The following is a 25,908-nucleotide window of genomic DNA, read 5'->3' on the forward strand; positions in this document are numbered from 1 at the left end:
TTTTTCATCTGCAGTTTGGTTCATATTAACTACCATATCATGAATAAATTGGTACAAGCCCCTCACTCATAGGAAAATAAGCAAAATGGCCTCTTGTCTTCTCCGTGAAGGGAGGAAAGTAGAAGTTAACTTCTTTAAACTCATTGCAAGAGTTCTCTTTCACAAGACAAGTGCTTATTTTTTCTATATCTCTGTGTGGCTGTGTACATCTTTACATCTGGATGCTGCTGGAGAAATCTTTAATAGTCTTGCAATCACACTGTAAGAAGATAAGAGAAGATGTTAGGCCAGAAGTCTATCAGAGAACTTACAACCCTTGAATTATGCTCAGTGCAATTTTACAGTGGGAAAGTTGTTCCAGGATATAGGCCAGAGAATATCTCATCTTTTGCTATATATTCTGTGTATCTGACTTATAGTAGTAGTAGTAACTGGTATAAATTTTAATCTATGATCATTTTAAGGCACTAGTATTTACCCACTATGGTGTTGGCTGGTTAAAGAGAGAGGACGTAAAGCTATATGATAGGGGAGTCTATTTAATTTGGTTAGAAGAGCCAAGGTTTTTGGTTGTTGAGGTTTTTTTTCTTTTTTAAAAATGGTGAAATAAAATCTGTGTCAGCACACAGATTTGTGTGCTGTGTGTCAGCACTTGGCTTGTTACTACTTGGTCAGTTTCTTGTTGGGTGTTTCTGACCTGTAGGCAAAGGTTTCCAACCTAAGGCTGCAAGAGTCATTGAATATTCCTGGTTTTTCAAGAAATGTCCTTGGGTAGCCACCAGTGCAGACACAACAGAAAAGGTGCCAAAAATGTTTGTTGGAGAATTACGCAAGCAAGCAGTTCTCATTGGAAACATAGGATTTGGGAATCTTCCCATCTCACCACGCCCACTACACCCCGTAATCCCATTTTGACCCATATGAGACTTTCAGAAAGAAGATTAAAGCAGCAAGGTTGGCTGGTAGGTTGTGCTTTCATCAGCATTTATGTAATCTTCCAATTATGTGCAAGTGCAACCCCTTTAATTTTTGAAACTCATTACTGGTTGGTGCTGGTTTAAACAGTTGCTCATTTGAAGGGTAGAACTGTCTGTTCAGTGGCTGATAACTGATGTATTACCTTTGTGAATCAAACTACCTTTTCTTCATTATTTTGTTGAGGTTAGTGGCTGAAAACAGTTTTTTGACAAGTTTACATTGTTTGAAGGAGAAAATTGTCTTAGGTCACCTTGAATTAACCAATATGATTACAGTTAGTTTTCCTATTTTAGCATTGACATACTTTGCATTGTATTACAAAACATGATGTATTGGAGAAGAGGAGGAATGTTCAGTTTTGAGCATTTAACATGCCTAAAATTATACTTAGGCATAGTGTGATGACCATTTGTTCATGTCATTGGTTTGCTTGTTTATTTTCATGGATGCTAGCCCATGTTTCAAAAATAAGCATATTTATTTATTTTTGCTCTGAGGTCCCAGTTCTGACTTGTTATAGGAAGTTGGACCTTTCATTATCATTACTGAAAATTATCAACAAGTATGCAAAAGCAGAGTTTAATTCTAATCTTTATTGTGCTTACTACCGCTTAAAAAAAACAAACACAAACAAACAAAAAACAACACAACAAAAAACCCCAACAGCCCAAAACAACAAAAAAAATCCCACAACTGATAGACAATCTGAACACTGAAGCTTAAGAAATTGTCATTCTGAGGAAAACTTTCTGAACTAAGAGAACATAAACAGCTACTACTACCTGTGGGCAAACTACCTTTGTTTAAGGAAACATAGCTTATTATATTTCTTCTTTACTTTTTTATCATTGTTAAAATGCAAAATCCTGAATGGATAATAGAATGTGATGTTATCTATATACTGATTTTTATTTTTTTCCTTTTTTTTTTTTTTTTCCATCTCACTGCTCAGGGTGCACACATACATATGTTGCCTTGACTCATGATAATCCCATGCAATGATTTCAGCACAATTTTTATTTCTTGACTGCTGATATTAATCTAGCCAGAAGTAGTTTAGTGCTGATAATAGTTGACAGGAAGAACAGGGGATACTAAAATAAACTTTTATTTTCCTAGTTCATTTGATTTGGCTGCTGTAGCTGAAGGGTGTAATTCAGATACAGGATGCAGGGTAACTGCAAGATTTCCATTCCATTAAACAGTCTAAGATTTTTTCAGATTTTTCTTTACCCCCTCCTAGGCCACAAGTGGCCCATGCCACTTTTTTTTGTGCTTGCATCTACATCTTTTCTGTAGTTTTCCTAAATCAATATGCTTCATGAAAAAGGAAAGGTCAGTGGGATAAATGGTTTTCTCAAATTACATACTGCTCATATGTGGCTGTGTTTGTATGCATATTATAGTTGTTGCTTTGTCCCAATGACAAGTCTGAATTTGGATCATTTTATTCAGCCTCTGATCTCCTATTTTGAGATCATAGTCTTTAGTAAAATAACACTAATACAGTATTTTATATATATAATATATATATACACACACACACCCCCCTTAAAATCAGTTTATGTTCCTTTCCAGTAATCCAGGGACCTAAAGCCATTTTGCTCTGACAAAGATTCTGCTCTTCCGTCTCCTTTTCTTCTGGCTTTCTTGAGTAGAAGCTGGCCCTTTCTGTAAGACAAATAAAAATCTTACCAAAAATAACTTCTAATTGTTTTACAAGTAATACACAGTGGGAGCAGTAAATAAAGATTACTCTGGCAATCCATAAATGCTGGAGCATGTTTAATAGAAACTATTTATGCAAATACAACTATCTAAAAGTGTTTCTCATAGTTAGTTCAGCTGTCCACAATAATAAAATACTTTATGTTTTGCAGGAGATAATGTTTCTGTTGAACAGCTGCAGAGTCAGTGACAAATGCTCCTCTAGAATTAGATGAAGATGGAGCATTGGCCACCACCAGTAGTGGGTCAGATCTGTAGTACGGAGAGAAGCTGCACACAAAGGGATCTTCTGGGGACTTGATTTACTGACGTGGTGTCCCTGAGACCTGTGTAACTGTCTGTTTCAGTCCATACAGCTGTAGCAAATAACTAGACCAAGGATTCAACACTGTCCGTGTATGGGAGTTGGACTACAGATAACTGGGCATATTGGATTCCTGGCCTGGTGTTCAGACCATGTTCAGATTTGGGACTGCTGTGTTCTTAACCATGGCTTCTATGAGGGCTCTTAGGCTGTTGGGAATCCAGCCTGAGGTGAGGCTGGAAGTGGCTTCTGCTTATCCCATATTTCCAAACAAGACAGACAACAAAGTAAATAGCTGTCCTTTTCAACTCTTCTGCATGACTCAGGGTTTTGAGTACTTGCTCAAACAAGAAAGAGATGAGTGGTTACAGATATCACAGGGCCTGTAATAGCTGGTGGTTTGTCTCTGACTAAATTCTGCCAGGTTCTGTTTCATGGAGTAGAAATGGTGTATCAGAATTATTCAAGCTGCAAGGGACATCAGGATATGTCTAAATGAACTTCTTGCTCATGGACATCAACACTGAATTTGGACCAAGCAGCTCAAGGCCTTATTTTTTAAGTCCGGAAACATCTGAAGAGATTTCCTCTAACAGCGTTTCTGGGCAATCCTTTCTGCTGCTTGGCTGTCCTCACATGGAAAAGGTTGTTCCATACATCCAGCTGGAACCTCCTCTATTTCAACTTATTTCCATTCCCTCTAGTCCTCCCACTACACACCTCAGTATAGAGCATGGCTGTATCTTCTTGATAACCTCTTCATGTGTACTGGAAGGCTGCTATGAGGTTCCCCAGAGCTGCACCATGTCCATTCTGAATGAACAGAGTTCTCACAGCCCCTCCTCAAGTGCTTCAGCCCCCTGGCCATCTTGTTGGCCCTTGGCTAGACTTATTCAAGTTCATTAACATTTTTCATGTACTGTGAGGCCCAAAACTAAACACACACTTCCAGATGTGCTCTAGAGAGTGCAGAATAAATAAACAGGAGTATTCACCTAGCTTAATCTCCTATCTGCATTCATGTTGGTTTAACTGAGGATGGCATTAGTCTTCACTGCTGCCATCATGCACTGTTGGCTCCTGTTTAGCTAGCTCTCCACAAGGACCTCCAGCCCCTCTTCAGCAGAGCTGTTGTCTGGTCAGTCAGTTCCCAGCATGCCCCATTCCAGAGTTTAGCTCATCTCATCTGCCAGACATTGCATTTGTCCTTGTTGAATTTAATGACATTGCTGTTGGCCCACTCTTCCAGCCTGTTTATGTCCCTCTCAATGGCAGCCCTGCCCTCGAGTGGATCATTGAAATGGAGGCTGATAGAGAATATTAATAATTGTAACTTGAAGTTTAATCAAAGAAGGAACAAAAGATACCATAATCTTTGCATGATACCTTCACCATTAAAATGTAGCCATTTTCAGGCACAGTACTACAGTGCACCAAGCACTGAATGGTAAAGTGGAGGGAAGTGAATATACTTCTGCTTTCTCTACTAAGAGAAAATACGTGGTTATGTTGAGATACATAGATACTTACCATTGTCACATAGCTTCTGTGTTGTCACTGGCTTCTGTCAGTTACTAGTTTTATTTTCAACCACTAATTCATATATGTAAAATATACTGCTATGTAGGAGAAATTGAGTGTGGGTTCCTACATTATTGTTAATGGAATGGGCAGGAAGATAAGCCTGGGTTTTAACTCGCAATGTGATATGTGTTTATGCATGTATGTGTCATCAAAGCTTTATTTTGTGTCTGCTTTCCCTGTCTGAAATAGGAAATCACAAAATGTAATGAGAAATTGAGGCAAGTAGGAAGAAAAAAATCTTTGATGGACTACATAAAGCTTTCAGAGAAATGTCTCACGTTGGTATTAAACTATACTGTCAGAAATACATGGCTTAGTTGCAAAGTACTGCGAAGCGTATTTTGAGGACTTGTGACCTCATGCAGTGAATCTTTTTCTTTACTGATTAAGTTTCAGTAAAATGTTTAATTTCATGATAAGTTCTCATTTTGACATCTTAGTGTAGCATTACTTGCTTGTTATGGCAAGCTGCCTTGGTTAATTAGCTTTGAAGTGTCTTGCTTACCTCTTATTTTAGTGTTTCCACTAATAGAAATATGACTGTAGAACTGAGCAAGTTATTGTCCCAGTGTTAAGCACTGTATAAGTTGTAAATGTTGCGCAGTTGGCTATTGTTAATAAATAATAAAGAATGTTTTATTCAAATGGGAAGGGAATCTTCTGGTTTGGGGAATTACCAGAGTAACAGAAAACTGCTTTTACTAGAATTGCTCTCATAAATTTCTTGGTCTTTGGTGACCACTCTAGATTGCTCCTGGTAGGGTACCTATTTTCCAGATACTAATTTTACCTTTGATTGGAAGATGCAGTGTCAAGAAATTATTGTCAGAAAAGCACTACGTGAAATACCTTTTGCAGAATAAACTGGGTTTGGTCAACTGAATTTAAATATAATTTCAGGTTTGATTTGGTAAAGATTTTGCCCAAATAAGTAAATATAATGACAGCTTTTCTGAGATTTTTTTATTTTCTGGTTTTTGCATAGATCACAGAGGTATTCAGGAACACATAGGGAACAACTCAATTTAAAAAGACAACTGATGGCAGAGATAGGATACACAATCCAATTAAAATCCCAGTTTTTTAAATTACAGGGAAAATGCTGAAGTCGAACCTCACTGAAAAGAAAGTCTACCCGAGTGGCACTTGAAATTGCGTGATTGGATGCTTTATCACTATTGCAGCTCTAGCCATGTTAATTTTGTATCAGATTAGGGACTAACTTTGAAACTGTGGTAGTAACCTGGAGTTTGCCAGAGTAATTGAAGAATTGGATACCGTATCTGTTAATGTGAAGGACAATATGGCAGAATGCTGAAGCTTGGCTATGGCTTTTCATGCCTGGGTGAAAATTTTATCAATTTTACAGGGCATCATAAGCTTTTTCTGTGTGATTTATGTGGCAGAAGAAGGGGAAATGTTTTTTTGTTTTCTGAAGGCTGAAACATGCCAAAAATTATGTGGTTCCTGGTGCTACCAGTGAAAATAAAATATCAAGACAGCTACAGTTTATTAAGCCACTTAAAAGAGTTCACCTTTTACATTTCAAATTTGAACAGGCTTTGCAAAACATAGTGCCAATTAATGAGCTGTTCATCATAGAAGAGAACAGACATTAGTGCAAATAGAGTTCACATGTAGTGTAGTCAGATGTAGCTTGGACATTTTAGAAATGCTGACCAGGTTAAATAATCTCAAAGCGAATTTAGAACAGAACATATTCTAAAACCTTCCTGATTACTGATTAAACTCCACTGATTAAACTGATTAAAACCTCTCAAGCCATTCCTTTCAGAGTTGGCAAGGACAGACTGTGCTACACTGTTCAAAGTTTCACAGCTGTCAAGAAAATTTTCCTGAATTTGAGCAGGATTTCCTTCTGGAAATCAGACTAACAAGGAAGTAGCAAAAGTGGTTAAATGGTGTTTTGTAACAGACTTGGCTGCACAGAAGGAATGTCACAGGTAAAAGGTCATATCCTGTAAACGAAGCTCTCATTTCTCACTTGCCAGTAGTTAACGAATTGTAACCAGATACAGCATGCAATGTGGTTGAATGAGTAATTTTAAGAGAAGAATTTAGTGGATTAATTGAATTATGAAGTGCTTACACAAAAACATTTAGAAATCTTGGGCTAGAATAGGGAGGCATGAAGACTTTTAATCTCTTATGGTTAGAAAGATAGTGCTGGTCTTGATTCTGCCACATAGTTTGAGCATTAACCTGGGCAGGTCAGATGGTTTTTTTGCTTCCTACAGAAAATAAGGCCAGATATAAGCAAATATTAGAATGGCCTGGAAGGCATTGATGGAAAACACTATAGCAATCCAGGATATTTTCTGTATTTCCAAGATAACGAAAACCTCATCTTTGACAGCAGTGCTGCAGCATTGTGACAATCTAGCGAATTTAGTCTACGCACAACCGTTGCTTTTTCTCTGGACCTACTGTATAAAAATCCCTCCATAATGAGTGGAACTGCTTGGTGAAAAAGTATAGACTGATTCACCCACTCACTCCCCAAACCATCCCCTTTAGGACCCACTGGAAAGATACAGGAGGTGAGTGCGTCATGGTGTTCTCTGATGCTTTGTGTGAGAGGAAGTCATGTTTTGCTGTCTTTCTCTTCTGGGTGTACAAAATGTACTGGTTTTAATCTGTATTACTTTAAGAAAAAAGAAGAAAAGAGAAAAAAAAGGAAAATCTTGGTGTATTGCTTCAGAGGACAATATTTTGTTTATTTTGACAAGGTAAATCCAGTGATTTTCCCTTCACTCCTTTTTCCCTCAAAAATAAAGACTTTCAGAAATCTGCTCATATAGGGGTTGAAAAAGTCTCTTGAAAGTTGGGTTAAAAGTTAAATTAGTTAATTTAGAATGAAGTTAGAATAAAGTTCACTGAGAATTGAATTTTAAAAGAGCAAATACTGTCCTGGTAGACACTTTCATATCCTGAATACATCCGATGGATACATCTAATGCAAATTTAAAACATAGACAATAAACCTTTTGATTTTGTAACTCCTTGTGGCTCTTAATCTTTTTATTTACTTTTAGCTACTGGAGCAAAGCCAGATTTCTTCTCATGACGTACAGATATACTGGAACCCTGTGGCATTTAGTTCTATATGGTTTTGCCACTGCATGCAAATGGCATAGACAACTGGAAGAAGTCAACCTGCTTAATTGTAAGTTCCCCACAGTCTCTCAGAGCACAGTGAGGTTGAATGCTTAAAATCTTGTATGGGAAGAAGACCCAGGCAAGCCATTGTCTCCCAGGAAGGAGGAGGTGACTGGCTGCCCTGACCTTTGCTAGCAGTTGCTAGGCTGATGCCTTTTCTGGATTGAGGATTTTAGGAGGCTGCTGGCTAGTGTGTTGGGTTTGCGTGGCAAGGTTTTGGGGGGGGGGGGGCTAAAGGGGTGGCTTCTGTGAGAAGCTGCTAGAAGCTTCCCCTGTGTCTGATAGAGCCAATGCCAGCTGGCTCCAAGACAGGCCCGCTGCTGGCCAAGGCCAAGCCAATCAGCGCCTCTGTGATAACATATTTAAGAAAGAGAAAAAAAGTTAGAGCTTTTGCAGCTGGAGACAGGAGTGAGAAGATGTAAGAACATCTGCAGACACCAAGGTCAGTGCAGAAGGAGGGGCAGGAGGTGCTCCAGGCGCCGGAGCAGAGATCCCCCTGCAGCCCGTGGTGAAGACCATGGTGAGGCAGGCTGTCCCCCTGCAGCCCATGGAGGGAGGATGAAGGGGTGTAGAGATTCCACCTGCAGCCCGTGGAGGACCCCACACTGGAGCAGGTGGAGGCACCTGAAGGAGGCTGTGACCCTGTGGGAAGCCCACACTGGAACAAGTTCCTGGCAGGACCTGTGGACCCATGGAGAGAGGAGCCCATGCCAGAGTAGGTTTGCTGACAGGACTTGTGACCCTGTGGGGGACCCACACTGGAGGAGTTTGCTCCTGAAGGTCTGCACCCCATGGGAGAGACCATGCTGGAGCAGTTCGTGAAGGACTGTAGCCCGTGGGAGGGACTCACATTGGAGAAGTTCATGAAGGACTGTCTCCTGTAAGAGGGACCCCACGCTGGAGCAGGGGAACGATGAGAGGAGTCCTCCCCCTGAGGATGAAGAAGCGGCAGAAACACCGTGTGATGAACTGACCGTAACCCCCATTCCCCGTCCCCCTGTGCCGCTGAGGGGGGTGGAGGTTGAAGCCGGGAGTGAAGTTGAGCCCGGGAAGATGGGAGGGGTGGGGGGGAGGTGTTTTAAAATTTGGTTTTATTTCTCATTCTTCTACTCTGTTTTGCTTAGTAATAAATTAGATGAATTCCCTCTCTAAGTTCAGTCTGTTTTGCTCGTGATGAGAATTAGTGAGTGATCTCTCCCTGTCCTTATCTCGACCCACAAGCTTTTCGTTGTACTTTTTCTCCCCTGTCTAGTGAAGGAGGGCAGTGATAGAGCGGCTCTGGTGGGCACCTGGCCCTCAGCCAGGGTCAACCCACTACAACTAATTTTTTTGTGAACTGAAGTCTATTTGCCTATAAAAATAGTGGGTAAAATGTGAGGGGTAAATAAAACAAACATCAACCCTCTCCAAGGGAAGCATGGTTTCTGAAGGAAAAAACATGCCTTTGGATTATAAAACAGGTTTTATGTTTTTTCTGAGAATCCTTCTCTTGTCACTTGTCTGTAGTGTTTATACATCTTGTTTCTGTTACTATTTTTTCCCTTTTTGGCTCTTGTGAGAAGATTGATTCACAAATTATTTAAAATTGAGTAGGATTCTGCAGACCAGAACCAAAGCAATTTATGCAGGCCATACTCATGAGGGCATGATCTTGAATACACTTACCAGAAGAATATTGGTAGTCAGTATCAAAAGGAGACGGTAAAGTACAGGTACACTTCTAAATGAAACCCTCAGAATAATATTTCTAAAATAAACATCTATGAAAAGAGAAATATATCAAGCACTATGAGTGTGTAGGCTCCCCTGTGTTACTTTATGCTCTCTCCATCTCAGTGAAACTTAAAATAATGTCATGCTCTATTGCAAAAAGAGAAATAGAATCCTTCCCCTTTCAAACAGAGAATAAAAAAAAAAGTTGGCATGTGATGCTGCTTGCTTTCCTCCTTCCTCGATCAATTGTGTGCTGGGAAGACTGCTGATCATCCCCCAGTCAAATAAGCAGTGCCAGAGATAATGATTCACACTCTACAAATCACTACTATCACTAGCACCTAAGCTGCTTCCTGTCACATATCAGTTGCTCACATCTCTCAAAACTTGAACTTGTCAGTCTCCAGACTTGCCTCTGCATTGATTACATTCCCATCACATTTTGCAGTTTTTACTATGGTAGTAACAGCTGAAGACCAGTTATTACTTTTGACCTTTGCAACATAGAGGAGAGAAAGCAGCTTTGCACAGGAGCTGATGTCACCTTGGGGCTCACCATACTGTCTTCTTAGTGTTAATTCTCCTTGGCAGGAATAACATATTGAAGTTGCATTTTATGGGTGGAGGTTGAGTGTAAGATCAAAGTCCCTAAGATAGCAGGGCTTTTTCTGAACCTCCTGTTCTGTTGCCTAGTGTAGAGGAAGGGAAGTACTAGTGAAACTGTCAGCTATAGAGAACCAATAAAGGCTAAGGTGCAGTGGAGTACCAACTGGCACCAGTGTGCCATGATCCTGTTTGTAACAGATTAAATGCAGAGGGTGTAGAATAGCAGAGAGATAAAGACATAAGTCAGATGAAGAATGGAAAACAGGGACAAGTGTTCCTTTGCAGCATCTCAGTATAGCATGAAATGCTTTTTCTGTTCAAAGTCCTGGAAAAGTTTCCCCAGGAAAAGAAAGGTGGATATATGCTTATCTTAGAAATGGGCTAATTGCATACATAGAACACTACATCTATTAAACACTAACAGAAAAACCTTACTGATTACCCTATGTGTGTAATCTATTATTAAGATTAAGTATGTACACAAATGCAAACAGGGTTGGAAGGGACCCACAACAATCATCTAGTCCAGCTGCCTGACCACTTCAGGGCTGACTCAAAGTTAAAGCATGTTATTAAGGGCATTGTCCAAATGCCACCTAAACACTGTCAGACTTGCGGCATCGACCACCTCGCTAGGAAGCCTGTTCCAGCATTTGACCACCCTCTCAGTTAAAGAAACGCTTCCTAATGTCCAGTCTGAACCTCCCCTGGCACAGCTGTGAACCATTCCCACATGTCCTATCACTGGATCCCAGGGAGAAGAGCTCAGCACCTCCCTCTCCACTTCCCTCCTCAGGAAGCTGTAGAGAGCAATGAGGTCACCCCTCAGCCTCGTCTCCTCCAAACTAGACAAACCCAAAGTCCTCAGCTGCTCCTCACAGGACATGCCGTCCAGCCCTTCGACCAGCTGTGTTGTCGTCTGGACGCATTGAAGGACCTTCACATCGTTCTTAAATGGTGGGGCTGAGAACTGCACACAGCACTTGAGGTGAGGCTGCACCAATGCTGAATCAGCGGGACAATCCCCTCCTTTGACCAGCTGGCTATGCCATGTTTGATGCCCCCCAGGATGGGGTTTGCCCTTTTGTCTGCCAGGGCACACTGCTGGCTGATAGTGAGCTGCTGTCGACCTGCACCCCCAGATCCCTTTCTGCAGGGCTGCTCTCCAGTCACTCCTCTCCCCATTTATAATTGTGCCCGGTGTTACTCTGTCCTAGGTGCAGAGTCTGGCATTTGGAGTTGTTAAATTTCATCCCATTAATCATTGCCCAATGCTCCAATCTAACTAGATCCCTCTGCAAGGCCTCTTGTCCCTTCAGAGAGTCAAGAGCATCTCTGCTGTGCTTTAACCCCAGACAGTAACTGAGCACCACACAGCTGCTTGCTTACCCCTCCCCCACCAAGGGGATGGGGAGGAGAATGGAAAAAACCCTCGTGGGTTAAAATAAAGACAGTTTAATAAGATAATAAAAGAAGATGACAATAATAATAATAACAATAATAATACAAGTGATGCACAAATGCAATTGCTTACCACATGCAAAAGGAAAAGAAAACAACTTGATGCCCAGTCTGTTACTGAGCAGTGATCCCACCTCCCAGCTAGCTTCCCCAGTTATATAGGGAGCAAGATGTTACATGGTAGGGAATATCCCTTTGGCAAGTCCAGGTCAGCTGTCCTGGCTGTGGTCTCCCAGCTTCTTCTGCACCTGGTAGGACGCGGGAAGCTGAAAAGTTCCTGACTTAGTGTAGGCACAACAACTACCTAGCAACAATTAAAACCATCAGTGCGTTACCAACATTATTCTCATACTAAATCCAAACCACAGCACTGTACTGGCTGCTAGAAAGAAAAATATCTCGGCCAAAACCAGGACAATTTCCCAGTTTGATATCATCAGCAAACTTGCTAATGGTGCATTCAACTCCTGCATCCAGATCATTGATAAAGACATTGAACAGAACTGGCCCTAGAATTGAGCCCTGAGGAATACTGCTGGTCACCGGTCACCAGCAAGATGTAGCCCCATTCACTACAGCCCTTTTGCTCTGCCCTTCAGCCAGTTCTTCACCCAGCACACCACGAACCTGCTCATCCCACAGTTGGACAACTTGTCCAGAAGGATGCTGAGAGGGACAGCATCAGAAGCCTTACCAAAATCCAGAAAAAATACATCCACCTCCTTCCCTTCATCCACTAGGTGGGCGGCCTTATCTTAGAAGGATATTAAATTACTTGAACAGGTTGTGAACCCATGCTGACTGTGCCTGATGACTGCATTGTTCTTTAAATGCCTTTCAATAGCACCCAGTATGATCTCCATAATTTTAAACAGGAGTTCCCTGTTTAGCCAAGCTGGTCTTCTGCCCCACTTTCTTGACTTATGACAGTGGAATTGCCTGCTCCTGTGCTTCTAAAAGGTGGTTCTTAAAAACTGACCTGCACTTGTGGACTCCTAAGCCCCCAAAAGCAGATTCCCAAGGTACTCTGATAAGTAACCTCCTGAATAGCTTAGAGTTTGCTCTCTTAAAGTCCACTGTAGCAATTCTGCTCTCCTTTTTTCTCATTACACTGAAAATTTTAAACTCAACTATTTCATAGTCACTGTGGCCAAGACAGCCACCTACCATCACATCCCTCACAAGTCCTTCTATATTCACAAACAGCAAGTCTAGGAGGGCATCTTTCCTAGTTGGCCCACTGAGTACTCGTGACATGAAGTCATCTCCCAGAAACTTCAAGAGCTTCCAAGACCTGCTTATCACAGCAGTATGATATTCCCAGTTGATGTCTGGGAAGTTGAAATCTCCCATAAGAACAAGGGCTACCAATCCAAAATTTCTCCTAATTGCTTATAGAATAACTCATCAGTGCTAGCATCCTGGCTGGGCAATCGGTAGTATACACCCACTACAACATCTCCTTTGTTTTCCATTCCCCTAATCCTCACCCAGAGGCTCTCAACCAAATCACCGCTGTAAGGGCTGTACGAGCAAACCTCTCCCTTACATACAGAGTGACACCTTCACTGCACCTGTCCTGCCTATCCCTCCTGAACATCCTGTAGCTCTCCATCCCAGCACTCCAATCATGGGACTCGTTCCACCAAGTCTCACTAATACCAATGATATCATAGTTCTGGGAACTAACCAACGCTTCCACCTCATCCTGTTTGTTTCTCATACTGTGTGTGTTGATGTACATGCATTTCAGATATGCTCCTGAGCCCTCTGTGTTCCCAGGAACAGCATAAATGCTCCCACTAGCATTGCCCCCCTCAGGCTATGCCATGCCAACCCTTGGCTTAACTTTGGCAATCCTCTTGGTATCCCCTTCCCCCATCGATTCTAGTTTTGAAAGCCCTCTTGATTAGTCCTGCCAGCTTACATCCAAAGACACATTTTCCCCGTGTGGACAGGTGGATCCCGTCAGGCCCCAGCATACCTTGTGTCTTGAAGACTCTTCCATGGTTTAAAAACCCAAAGTTTTGGTGGAGGCACCAGTCCTGGAGCAAGGTATTGATATCTTGGGCACACCTGTTTCTTCCAAAGTCTCTCCCTATTTCTGGGAGGATTGAGAAAAACACTGCTTGTGTGCCTGAATTTTTTAGCATTCTTCCAAGGGCCCTGAAATCTCTTTTGATCAACCTTCTTGTGATGTTTTTTCTTCAGATTATTTCTGATAGTTGCAAAATGCAAATACATGGGTAGATTTCACAAAGCTTGGACATTTACTGATTTTTCCTCTTCAGGTAGCTGTTTTATACATGCGTATGGTAGTGTGCATAGCTTCAGTCACTGAAAATTACCTTAGTAATAATCCTAGTAGGTTAAAAAAACAACAAAAAAACCCCTCTCTCCTAAATTTAGCTAAATTCATATAACTGCTATTTCCACAAAATGTCTCAAAGATGGAATATGGGTAGAAATTTAATGTTTTATTTATTGATGTTGCAAATTGGTCTTGTATTGTTCATTATGTTTTCTGATCTGCATGTGAATGACCATTTCCTTTTGGATGACTGAAATATAAACATCCCAATCACTGAACAACTGTACACCTCACTGTTGATGAGAGGTTGATATCATAGGCTCCTGGGGACTGTTGTGTCCCCCAGCAGAACAGTCCATCTTGCTTTACTCCTGGCTCATATTTAAATGCCCCTAGGAAGAATGGTAGCTAGAAGCCAGCTGTGTGAATTGTTCTTGTGTCAGTCCAACTTCTGATGCTGGGAGGTGGTTAGGAAATCTAGGTATACGCGATGGAAACCTCTTCTGAGCTTTGTTTGATATACTGGATATATCCAGAGGGTCTGTGTTGGGCATGGGTACACACCAGTGCTTTGGCAGTGTATGATTTCATCATAGCTTTGTAGGAGTCAAGATTGTTCTCTGCTATGGCAAGGTTGCTCTGATCAGTATTGCCCTCTGTTTAAGTGGTCACAGGGAGTACCATGCTCCTGAATACTCCGGGAAACTTCAAAGTGATGTATTTGGCTTTGGTAAGGGACATCTCACTATACAGGTGTGACTGGTATCCCCTGCTCCCGACCCCTGGTAATGTTGTTGGCACAACTGAGGCCATTTTGTAAGGCAAGCAGCCATTCCCTGTGACCAAGCAGGTCATGTATTTGTGCCCTTTCCCCTGTTATCAGGCCCTGAAGGTCCTGTGCACCAAGCAGGCAAACCAGACTTCTTCCCCTCCCTTCCAGCCTCAAGGTTCCTGGGTACCAGGCGATTACTCCCTTCCTTGCCGGCCTTGAAGGTCCCAGCACCTGCCCAACCTGGTAGTGGTGATGAGCCCGTCCCAGAGCGGGGAAGTGTTAACAGCACCCACGCCACTGTCCATAAAATCAACCTAGTACCAGTCCTAAGTGGGGAACTTGGACCAGAGCTGCTGCTGGACAGTGAGACCTGTGACCTCCCAGTGGCCAGGGATACCTCCACCATCCTCTGCTTCCTCCCAGGACTGAGTGACTCATATTCTTTTATAGGTTTTTCAAGTCTAGATTATGAGTGTTATACTGATACAGCAAACCATGTACCCAATCTGACCCGATCTGCAGAGGGTCCAGGTGATTAGAGTCATAAGTTAAGTTAGGATATAGGTGATTAGAAATTATAAGTTAAGTTGTATTATAAATTAAGCATTGTGCTACTTATAAATTGTACTACATTGATTCTTCTTGTAGAAATCCTGTGCCATTCTAATCATAAATTCTGTGCTATACTAATCTTAATATCCTGTTACAATTTAGTGCCATCATCATTCTGCCAAGGATCCCTAAAAGAATCTCTCTGTCCCCTCAGTGTTGGGTGGCAGCGGATGATAATATTTCATACACAAAATGCTTTTGCATTGTTAGTTATATTAAGGCTCATGCAAAAGTATATCTGTGATCTTGAGTTATCACATGAGACCAGCAAAAATCTCTGCACAAGCTTTGTTTTTCCCTTGAGCTTTACAGACTGTCATTAGGGACAAGTATTTCCTTCTTTTGAAACAGACTTTATTCTATTTCTGCTTTAAAACCTTCATTGCCAACAGAGGGTTCTGCCAGCACGTCTGGCTCAATCCTTCTCCATATTTTTGAATGTTTCTGAATAAAGCTGGTAGGACATTGTCTTCCTTGGGTCATTTTGAGACATTGTCCATTGCTTTACTTTGGGAAGAAATGTGCAGAGAGAAATGGATAAGCAGATAAATGGAAACAAAGATATTCACACTTGTTATGTCTCATGCTGCTGGCCATTGATCAAAGGATCTTTCTGCTTCTTTTCTCACTTGAGTGCCATTGTTTAGTGTTAGTGGATCATCGTGCTGTCACAGGGTGGAAACTCTTGTAATGACACAGCCTTCATGTGATGTTTAAACTTCTGCTGATGCACTGCTACACACATGAAGAAAATGTGACTTTTTTTTTTTTTTTTGGTAGACATAACTTGTCTAGGTCTTGTATGTTTAATAGAGCTTATATGTTTAATTTAGCTTTCAGTTAACCCACTTCAAGCTGAATTCTGACTGGGCTGTAAACTGTAGGGATTCACAGTCTTGTTACATAGCTTACCAGTCCGTGCTAATCAAATCTCACATTTCAGCTGCAATCCTTTCTGCCAGGAGTACTTACTTCTGACTGCACTAATCTCATCAGGGCATGATGTAAACGGAGAACCACCAAAATGTTCCTGATTACAGGAGGAGTAGTCCTGGGAGCCTGATTGTTTAACTGGGAGTGAAGGGCATTCCACTCTTACTCACTAGTCTTAATACCTGTGCTGCTGAGGTGCTCTGGAGAAAGCCCTGTGCAGAATTTGTCCTTTACCTCCTTAGATTAGACTCTCCCTTGCAGCCCTGGTTTCTTTGGTGGTGGAAAGGAACAGTACCATTCATAGCATACCAGTGAACATTTTCCTTCTGTAGGCACAAACCTCCCTCTCCTGTAAGGTTCACTGGGTGGTTTCACCTGATACCGTCACCGAAGTGGTAGCTGAAGCTGCAGCTGAATGGAAATACCTCTGCTGCTCATCTCTCCTCTCTGCTCCCACAATATTTTCTGCACTCTCTCAAATGCAGGTTGTTTAAAACCAATCTGTCCTTTCTTCCTTCACATGCTGCGTTCTTGGATGATTTGATGTATGAAACCTGTATGATGATGTGATCCCAGCTTCAAGGATTTTGAACTCCTCAGAAATCCTAATCTTGTTCTCTGTGTTTTGCAGTCTTTGTTAACAGCTCTGTATTGCATTCTCCCAAAGGAAAATACTCCTTTTGAAATTACTTTTTTCCCATTCCCTTAGTGTTTACTACTAAAGTAATGTGCTGTTTAGCTATCTAAATCCAAAGATACCTTGGTAAAACCTCAGTGTGTATGCTTTAAGTGCTGTCCTTGCTGATCACTGATCTCATCACCTGCTTTTTCTGCTTTATTATGTTGGACTTGCACTTATAGTCCTCAGCTTCAATTTCCTGAAGAACTTCTCTCCATCTGTTTTCCTCTACTTTTCCTCTTAGTCTTTGTGCTCTTGCAGATTCTTTTCCTTTTCAGCCAATATCCCCTTGGAGTTTGTTGTTGTTAGTGACAACAAGCAGCACTGAATTTGAGGGGAAGTGAGGTAAAAGAAATTGTTCTTGCCCACTCAGGCAGCAGCCAAACAAGCTGACATACAAGCCAAACGATTTGTCAAGGGTGAGGAGGTGGAATGCTCTGGGCAGAAAGCAAGAGCAGGGCTGGTGCTTTCCTGTTATGAGAGAAGAGTTTCTGTTTCACTAGAGGCTGCTCTGCTTCTGGAGGCTTATGCTCTTCTGCCTGCAAGGCACCATGTCCTATCTGGGCTGAATCAATTGCTGCACACACTGTGAGGGTCTGGAAACAAACTTGTGGGAGTGGGGCCAAACAGCTCCATGTTGAAATAGAAAATCTTTCATAAGGACAACAAGCTTTTAGGAGTTTGAAAACTTAAATTGATAAATAGGAAGATAATTTCTGAAGCCGTATGTAAGCGCTAAGCCCATATGACATCAGACCAGAAGTCCAACTACCCCACAGTCTGGTTTCAGATGGTGGCTGAGAATAGGTGCTTGTTCAAAAGTGAGACAGTGAGGTACTGTTTGCCCCACCAACCATGCTCAGCAGGGGACTTTCTGAGCTAGACCTGTTTTGGGGGTTGGCCATTCTGCTTAATGGTTTTTGAAGGATTTTTCTTGCATTGATGGAAATGTTAATTCTTTGAATCCGTGTAAACTGAAAATTTCAACAACATGTCGGGGCAGTGGTCCCAAACCCTGGTGGCACATTGTGTGAAGGCATTTTTTTTATTTGTATTGAACCTGGCATCTGATCTTTTCCAGTGTTACAATTTTATTTTTGTGTTAAGAGACAATAAAGAGTCATTACTTGATTTTCTTTTCCTTAACAGTCAGGATTTCCTTAACAGTCAGCTCTTTTGTAGTCTAATTACTTTTCTTGTTGCAGCCTTGGATTGTCCTTCCCATCCATCTTTGTTTTATTTTTAGCTCACTAATGTCTTTGCATACCTGAGTTACTTAGCATTTAGTAGCCTCACCCTCAGATTGGCACATTGTTTTTTATTTGTTCAATCCTTTTCCCAGCAACAGTTTTTAAACAGATTTTCTTAACATTTCCTCCTTATTTCATTTTATAGTTACAGGTATGTTTTCTTGCCTTAGCGTGTTATTTGTCCGCATTAATTTTTCATTCTTGTATTGGCCCTGGCTGCGATGGAGTTAATTGTCTTCACAGCAGCTCATATGGTGCTGTGTTTTAGATTTTTAACCAAAACAGTGCAGATAACACACTAATGTTTTAGCTGTTGCTGAACAGCGCTTGCATAGGGTCAAGGGTTTTTTGTTTCTCACTCTGCCTGCTCCCAGTGAATAGACTGTGGGGGGTGCGCAAGAGTTTGGGAGGGCAAACTAGGCAGGTGACCTGAACTAACCAAAGAGATATTCCATGCCATATAGCATCATGTTCAGCAATATGAAGGAAGAGAGGGGATTTGGAGGGGTCAGCCATCTTTTGCTTGGAAACCGGCTGGGCATCGGTGAGCATCTGGAGATGGTAAGCAAATGCTTTTGCATCACTTGTTTAGTTTTGTTTTCTTTCTCTCTTGTTCCACTAGTCCTTCACTTATTAAACCATTTTTATCTTGACCTACAAGTTTTCTTGCTTTTACTCTTCCTTTCCTCTTACCCTGCCCCATGAGTGAGCGCCTGTGTGGTGCTTAGCTGCCTACCGGGGTTAAACCACAACTCCTCTATAGGCATTTTCAGGTTTAAAAAAATGTGTTTGTTTCCACCTTCTTGAGGAATATAGCATGTCTATGTCCTGACTCTACAGATAGAGGCATAAAAAGGGCTTATTGGTTGAACTTGCAAGTGCTTCACTGTCACCTTCATTAAAACAGAACAAAAAGAACATTGTTTTTAACTACAAAGATTAAAAAAAATGTGAAAACTTATTTGTTGCATCTGCTGTAATATATGGTGATGGCTGAAAGCCTCTAACCAGAACCAGTTATTAACATTTGACATTTTAATGCTAATTCCTTGATTTTTAGTAAGCTATGATATTACTCAGACACAGCTTTGCAATATTGAATGTCTGCAATTCACTGGAGATCATAGTGCATAACCTCAGCATTCTTCCTAATAGCTTTGGCACACACCAAAACACAGGAGGTTGCTCCTGAACATCAGGAAATGCTTTTTCCCTGTGAGGGTGTGTATTGGGTTTGCATGGCAAGGTTTTGGTAGCAGGGGAGACTATAGGGGTGTCTTCTGTGAGAAGCTGCTAGAAGCTTCCCCAACGTCCCATAGAGCCAAAGCCAGTCACTCTAAGATGGACCCACTGCTGGCCAAGGCTGAGCCCATCAGTGATGGTGGTAGTACCTCTGGGATAACAGAGTTAAAAGTGGGGAAAACCTGTGCAACAGCAACTGCAGCCAGAGAGAGGAGTGAGACAATGTGAGAGGAACGACTCTGCAGACATCCAGGTCAGTGCAGGAGGGGGAGGAGGTGATTCAGGCACCGGAGCAGAGATTCCCCTGCAGCCCGTGCAGAAGACCATGGTGAGGCAGGCTGTCCCCCTGCAGCCCATGGAGGTCTGTGATGGAGCAGATATCGACGTGCAGCCCATGGAGGACCCCACACTAGAACAGGTGGAGGCACCTGAAGGAGGCTGTGACTCTGTGGGAAGGCCATGCTAGAGCAAGCTCCTGGCAGGACCTGTGGATCCATGGAGAGAGGAGGCCACGCTAGAGTAGGTTTGCTGGCAGGACTTGTGACCCCGTGGGGGACCCACGCTGGAGCAGTCTGTTCCTGAAGGAGTGCACCCCATGAGAGGGACCCATGCTGGAGCAGTTCGTGAAGAACTGCAGCCCGTGGGAGGGACTCACGTTGGAGAAGTTAGTGGAGGACTGTCTCCTGTGGGAGGGCCCCCAGGCTGGAGCAGGGGCAGAGTGTGAGGAGTCCTCCCCTTGAGGAGGAAGGAGCGGCAGAGACATCGTGTGATGAACTGACCACAACCCCCATTCCCCGTCCCCCTGTGCTGATGGGGGGGAGGAGGGAGAGAAATGGGGAGTGAAGCTGAGCATGGGCAGTGGCAGGAAGGTTTTTTTTAGATTTATTTTTATTTCTCATTATCCTGCTCTGACTTTTAATTGGCAATAAATTATTTTCCCCGAGCCACATCTGTTTTGCCTGCGATTGTAATTGTTGAGTGATCTCCCTGTCCTTATCTAGACCCATGATTCTTATGTCATATTTTTCTCCCCCTATTGAGCTGAAGGGCAAGTGATAGAGCAGCTTGGCGGGCACCTGGCCTCCAGCTAGGTTCAACCCACCACAGGGTGACCAAGAACTGGCCTAATTCACCCAGAGAGGTTGTGGAGTTTCCGTCCTTGGAGATACTCAAAAGCCATCTAGACACAGTCCTGGGCAACCACATCCAGGTAATCCTTGCTTGAGCAGGTGGTTGGACCAGATGACCTCCAGGGGTCCCATCCATCCTCAACCATTAGGTCATTTTATGATTTTATTTTTTTTTAAAGGGCTAATGTTATGGTGAAATATTACCTTAGATGCATATTAATCTGAGGATCTGCTTTTACCATTAATAAAGATTTTACCAGGCACTGCTGGGAATGTTGTAGATGAGAATTGCCTAGCAATGAAAAAAAAGAGCAACAGGGGTTAATTTTGTCAAAGAGCTTTAGAAAAATCATTTAGTTTCCAAACTCAAGATGTAAGGTTGTTCAGGTGAAGGATAGTGTTAGGAGGGGGACATGATTCTGTAAATACTTTTTTATTAAAATACTCTGAAGTAAGGTTAATGCGAATGCTAATTGGAGGAAATTTGTTCAGGAGCAAGAGTGCGTCTAAGTGTTAAGTTTAGTGCATGTGCAGACAAATCTGTTTTACATGGATGAAAGTACTGAAATAATTCTGAGAAAAGTTTTGAGACAACATAAGAGGAAAATTGGTGGCAAGATCTCTCTGTAAGAGCAATTGTACTCATGCAACAGTGTAAAAGGGACACTAGTGAGAAATTGATTCTAAAATGGGGCTATTTGTAATGGGAAAATATTTTTGCAATAACAGTTTTGGGTGACAAATTAATGGCTTTGATTTAGGCTTAAATTTAGACTAGGATCCGTTACCTCTGTGATGCTTATACAACAGGAGTATAACTGACCTGTAAAAGGTACAGAAGCTATCAGGATCGCTTTTTCAGTAACTGTAGTAAATAAGGAGTGTATACTGAAAAATGCAAGTGTAAAAGTTACTTAATTACTATTTTATCATCTCACACCTGAGAAGACCATGTGACCTGCTCTTAATAGATATGCATATAGTGGATATATTTCTGCACATAGAGTATGTGAACCTCTTGAGGGGAAAGTCAAAAGCATTTTTAAAAGAAGTTATTTTGAGCTCTCAGTCATGCTGTCAGGCAGAGTGAGTTTTTATGGCTGAGGCTGTCCAGCTGCTGTTACCATCTTTCTGAGGTTGCTGTTGTCTGTGAGAGGTCTGGCTCAGCTGGACATCGTTTGCATTGTTACACAGTGATGCAGGCGGGAGCCGGGAGTGATTCACACTCGGTGGCCATGGCTGTGAGCTGCAATGGCTCAGGAAGAGGTATGTACTCTGGAGGTAATTGGAGATGTCGGCGAGGGGGAAGAACTGCTTCAGCTGCGCTAACTTCCTGGCAGTGTGAGTCAGCGCCATTGCCCATGCCTCCTGCTCTCCTGTCAGTTTGGAAAGGATACAGCTGCAGTTTTTGTTACAACAAGAAATGTTTTTGTATTTCACGATAAATTCCTAATGGAGAGGAGACAAGTTTGTTTTCACAACAGCTGAGCTAAACTCCTGCAATCATCTGCTGTAATCCACCTTACTTGGTTTATCTAGTGATAAATAGAACCTTCAGCACAAGAGTTGTTATATGCCAAGTTTTCTGAACACCAAAAGACATCTTCTTTGTGGTTAAGGTGGCGATACTGACATCCACACAACCTTGCTTTTTCAGCCATGCATCTGGTTAAAACTATTTCTCCTTCTGAAACATGGAAATCAGTGTAATATCATGGAAGTATGGAATCAGTACGACTTAATAGGATTAAAAAACTGATAAGCTGGAAGCATACTTCAATAACTTTTTACAACTAAGTCAGTGACCTGTGATCAGAGCATTCTGCTGGAAACTTCTCCCTCAAGCCATATTGCCTGTTGGCCCATAAAACCACATCTCTGTTTGCTTAAGGATTACATGCTCCCATGCTCTCTGTATTTTTATATAAAAATTAAAAGCATGAAAATAGTATTCCTGCATAAAATATTTTATGCTGACAATGTTCTCCCTAAAGGATTACTGTATTTGGAAAAGAACAAACACAGCAGCTGTCCTTAGTTTATACACTTGTGATTATTATACACTTATGAGTTGACCATGTCTCTGATAAATGCTGAAAATCTTCAAATAATTCTGGTGCACCGAGTCTGATATTGAACAGGCATTAGGCAGAATTGTCTCCAGAATAGAGAGACCTGAAATACTGTGTCCCTCAGTATGACAGGTGTCAGATTGGAAGCTGCCAAAAACATACCTACACATCAGTAAAATAGAAGAGCCCTTGTATTTTGTTAAGGATTTTGTCTTTGCACTTTTGTATCAGTATTAAACATGTAGACCATATGCGTAACTCAAAAAGAAAACCTGGAATTAAAAGGAAGATGGGGGTTTTGTTCCATATCTTGCGGAAATACTACTGCTTTTAGAACTTGAGTGGTGGTTTTGTTAGTGGTAAATGAAGCAGAAATTAATATAGTAGCAAACTTATTAGTTCATATTGCAACAGAAAGAAAACAAATCAGAAAAAAAACCCTTTTCTTTAACAGTACAGTTAAGCTGTTGTTACCTGAGGCGGCAGAAGGAGAAGGTGCACCGAGTTGAAAGATGCGGTTACAGCACTGTGGGTTTTCTAACTCTAATTGTGTCAGCTGTTTTGCCTCCCCATTCCAAGCAATTTGCAGTGCTGCAGCTCTTCCAAACACTTTTTATTGTATGAAATGACTAGGAAGAGGTACAGTACGTAAAAGCTTTCTGTCTAATGCTTGATCTGCTGATTACTACTGCACTTGAAAGGGCAGGAGACATAGTTAACTTGAAGAAAGATTTCTGAGGTAAACCACTTTGGTTATCTGCTTTTGTTTTGACTCGATAAATTCTGAAGGAGCAAGTCCTGAGCAGCAAATGTGTGTAGGTTGCAGTCAGAAGGTGCATGTTTTTCTGGGTGAGTTTTCTCAGTATGAATGCCCATGGGTATAGGGAATGTATTTTTAAAAGAAAAAAAAAAAAAAAGCTTTTTAAATCTTCTAGATTTGTAAAAGATAATAGTTAAATTAATTCATTGGAAAATCCTAGGTTCTAAAGAAAGCAAGAGTTTAAAACTTGATTTTAAATATATTTCTCTCTGTATATGGGCTCAGGCTGTCAAACAAATTGGTTTAAATGATCATATAAGACATTAGGTATGTACAAAAGCTAATTTAATGAAGAATATGAAAACCTGAAATAATTTTATCTTATCAATCTAATTGGTTTTGTCTCTGTGACACAAAAAATGTCTTTGTTCTTACAAAACATACCTGCAACATAAACCTTACTGAAATGTTTGTATTGAAAGGGAAGGTGTTCGCTAGTATATCTCAATAATTTATTTGACAGTGCCAAAAACAATTAGAACTTGAATAAATGTTTTGCTCGGATTGTTTCATTTAGGTGTTACAACTGTGGGATACCTTGCTCTCACAAGGCTCACTGAAGTCATGCAAGAGAACTGCCTTGGGTCATGCCTGGGGGTTCATCCTAAGGCGGGGTGCAAGTCCTTGAGCTAAAACAGTGCATTTGGCTTTATCTGCTGCCTGGAGAGCTGCTGGCCGGAACAGTCGCAACTGTTGCTGCTGCTGCCTGGGTGTCGCATCCAGTGCGTGTGCTCCATGAGGAGCTAGACAGACTGTTGCGCTGCTGGAGGGTGAGCTAATTCGGCCGCTTTGTGCCTGTTAGTGAGGGACTGCTCTGTCAGCACAACAATGTGGGATGGTAATGTGGGACAGTAATCTTTGGATCCAGAAGAGCACACTGTCTTCTGGGAAGCGTGTTTGGGAGGTGCAGAATCTGCCTGATGCAGCATGCTTCAAATTAGCATTGTAGGTGACTGTTTCAAAATGGATCTGGCAAAACCAGTGTTGGTGAGTTACCATATCAAACTTGTCACAGCGGCAGGTAATTGCTAGGTGGGGTTATATAGCCTGTGTTATGCAGGAGGTCAGATTAGATCATCACTGTTTCTTCTGGTTTTAAATGCTGTGACTCTAATGCAACCAGTTGTTCCATGCGATCACTGTCCATACTTGTTTATCACTGACACACCCAAATCAGCTTGCATCCATATGTGGTTCACACTGTAATAGAGCTGCCTGTTTTCCAGGGCATGAAGAGCTTTCCCATAGGTCAATGTGGTAAGCAAAATGGAACTTTAAAAATTATATACTTGCGTGACGTGGAGTTAATTCAAGGGGAGAGGGGGAATTGAAAAATTATGGAATTTTGAATTAGAAATTCAGTTATTCTTGACTAACTTAAGCTAAATCTGTAGAAGCTGTTCTAAACTGAGACAGCACTTAGATTTAGAAACAGAATTAATAACATAGAATGCAGAATTGTGTGTTATACAGAATTATGTTATTATTATGTATTGTGTTATTATGTATTATGTGTATTATTACACATATGTTATTATATATTATTATGTTCTTAATGCAGAACTAAGGACAAAGTAAACAGGTCAGCTTGCAATAAACTGCTGTTGCTTGGAAGCCTTTTGTATTATGTTGGCTGCGTTCAAATGAACATTTTGTCTGTTTCCATCATTGGGATTTCAGAGTACAGGTCAGAATTGGCCAAAAGATTGGTTCAATCAGATGTATTTGGTATTCTTGAAAATAATGCCTTTTTGCAGTTCAGATATGTGTAAGCAGCCCTATACTTGTTCTGGTAAATCTTCATCTCTGCCTTTATTTTTACAAGTGCTGGTTATAAGCATGAATTTACCTGTGCATGCAATTTTAGGCCAAATCTGAAGGCAAAAGGCCTGAGTAGCAAAAGTTTAACCCTGTTTGCATGAGAATTACTGAGAGAGAGATAAAAGGCTGTTTTCAGACAGAGTTTGTATGCATGAAATATGTAAAAGCTGTTACATAAATGTACATATGTAAAAATACAAAAGAAGAAACTAATTGTTGAAAAAGATGTTGGTTTGGGTGGGGTTTTTTTAAGCTTACATAAATAGGAGTTAATTTTTAGTCCTGCAGATTGAAATCTGTTGGTCATATTGCACTGGTTAATGTTACTGCAGTGCTGTCTGCCATGTTTGCGAGATATAAAGCTCTCCTCTCCCTAAGTTCATTGCTTCACAGAAACAATTGTTTTGCCAGGCACATTGCTTTTGAAGAAGGGTAGGGAAGACATGATTTTCAAAGAAGGACAAGACCGGGATGCATGTCAGAGCACTGCTCCCATTTTAATAAACTTTCAGTCAGCACTACTCTATGCATTTACTGCTGTGCCCCAATTCATCTGTCTGTTAGAATACTTAGTTTTATTTGGAGCAATTCAAATGGTAGAGTTGCTAAGGATGGAGTGATTGTTATGTAATATTAATTAGTTTGCTGGTAACTGTAGATTTCCTTACTTTTTTTTTGCAGGATCAGGGATAGGATGATAAGTCTGTTCAGT

The 25,908-nt window shown here is 41.4% G+C and overlaps 1 protein-coding gene across 5 annotated transcripts in view; it reads left to right on the forward strand.

Annotated features, from left to right (window-relative positions):
• Window positions 1-25,908, forward strand: part of MCC (MCC regulator of Wnt signaling pathway) — a 220,054-nt gene that overhangs the window by 90,978 nt on the left and 103,168 nt on the right. The window contains exon 1 of one of the 5 annotated variants that reach the window (XM_075740725.1): window positions 18,565-18,672. The exons of the other annotated variants lie outside the window; for them this stretch is intronic. Within the exon in view, the coding sequence (XP_075596840.1) occupies window positions 18,565-18,672 (108 nt within the window). Of the gene's footprint in view, window positions 1-18,564; window positions 18,673-25,908 lie in introns of those variants that run through there. 5 annotated transcript variants of the gene reach the window in all.

This window comes from Balearica regulorum, chromosome Z (genome assembly GCF_011004875.1).
Source record: "Balearica regulorum gibbericeps isolate bBalReg1 chromosome Z, bBalReg1.pri, whole genome shotgun sequence".
In the NCBI taxonomy this organism is placed as follows: Eukaryota; Metazoa; Chordata; class Aves; order Gruiformes; family Gruidae; genus Balearica; species Balearica regulorum.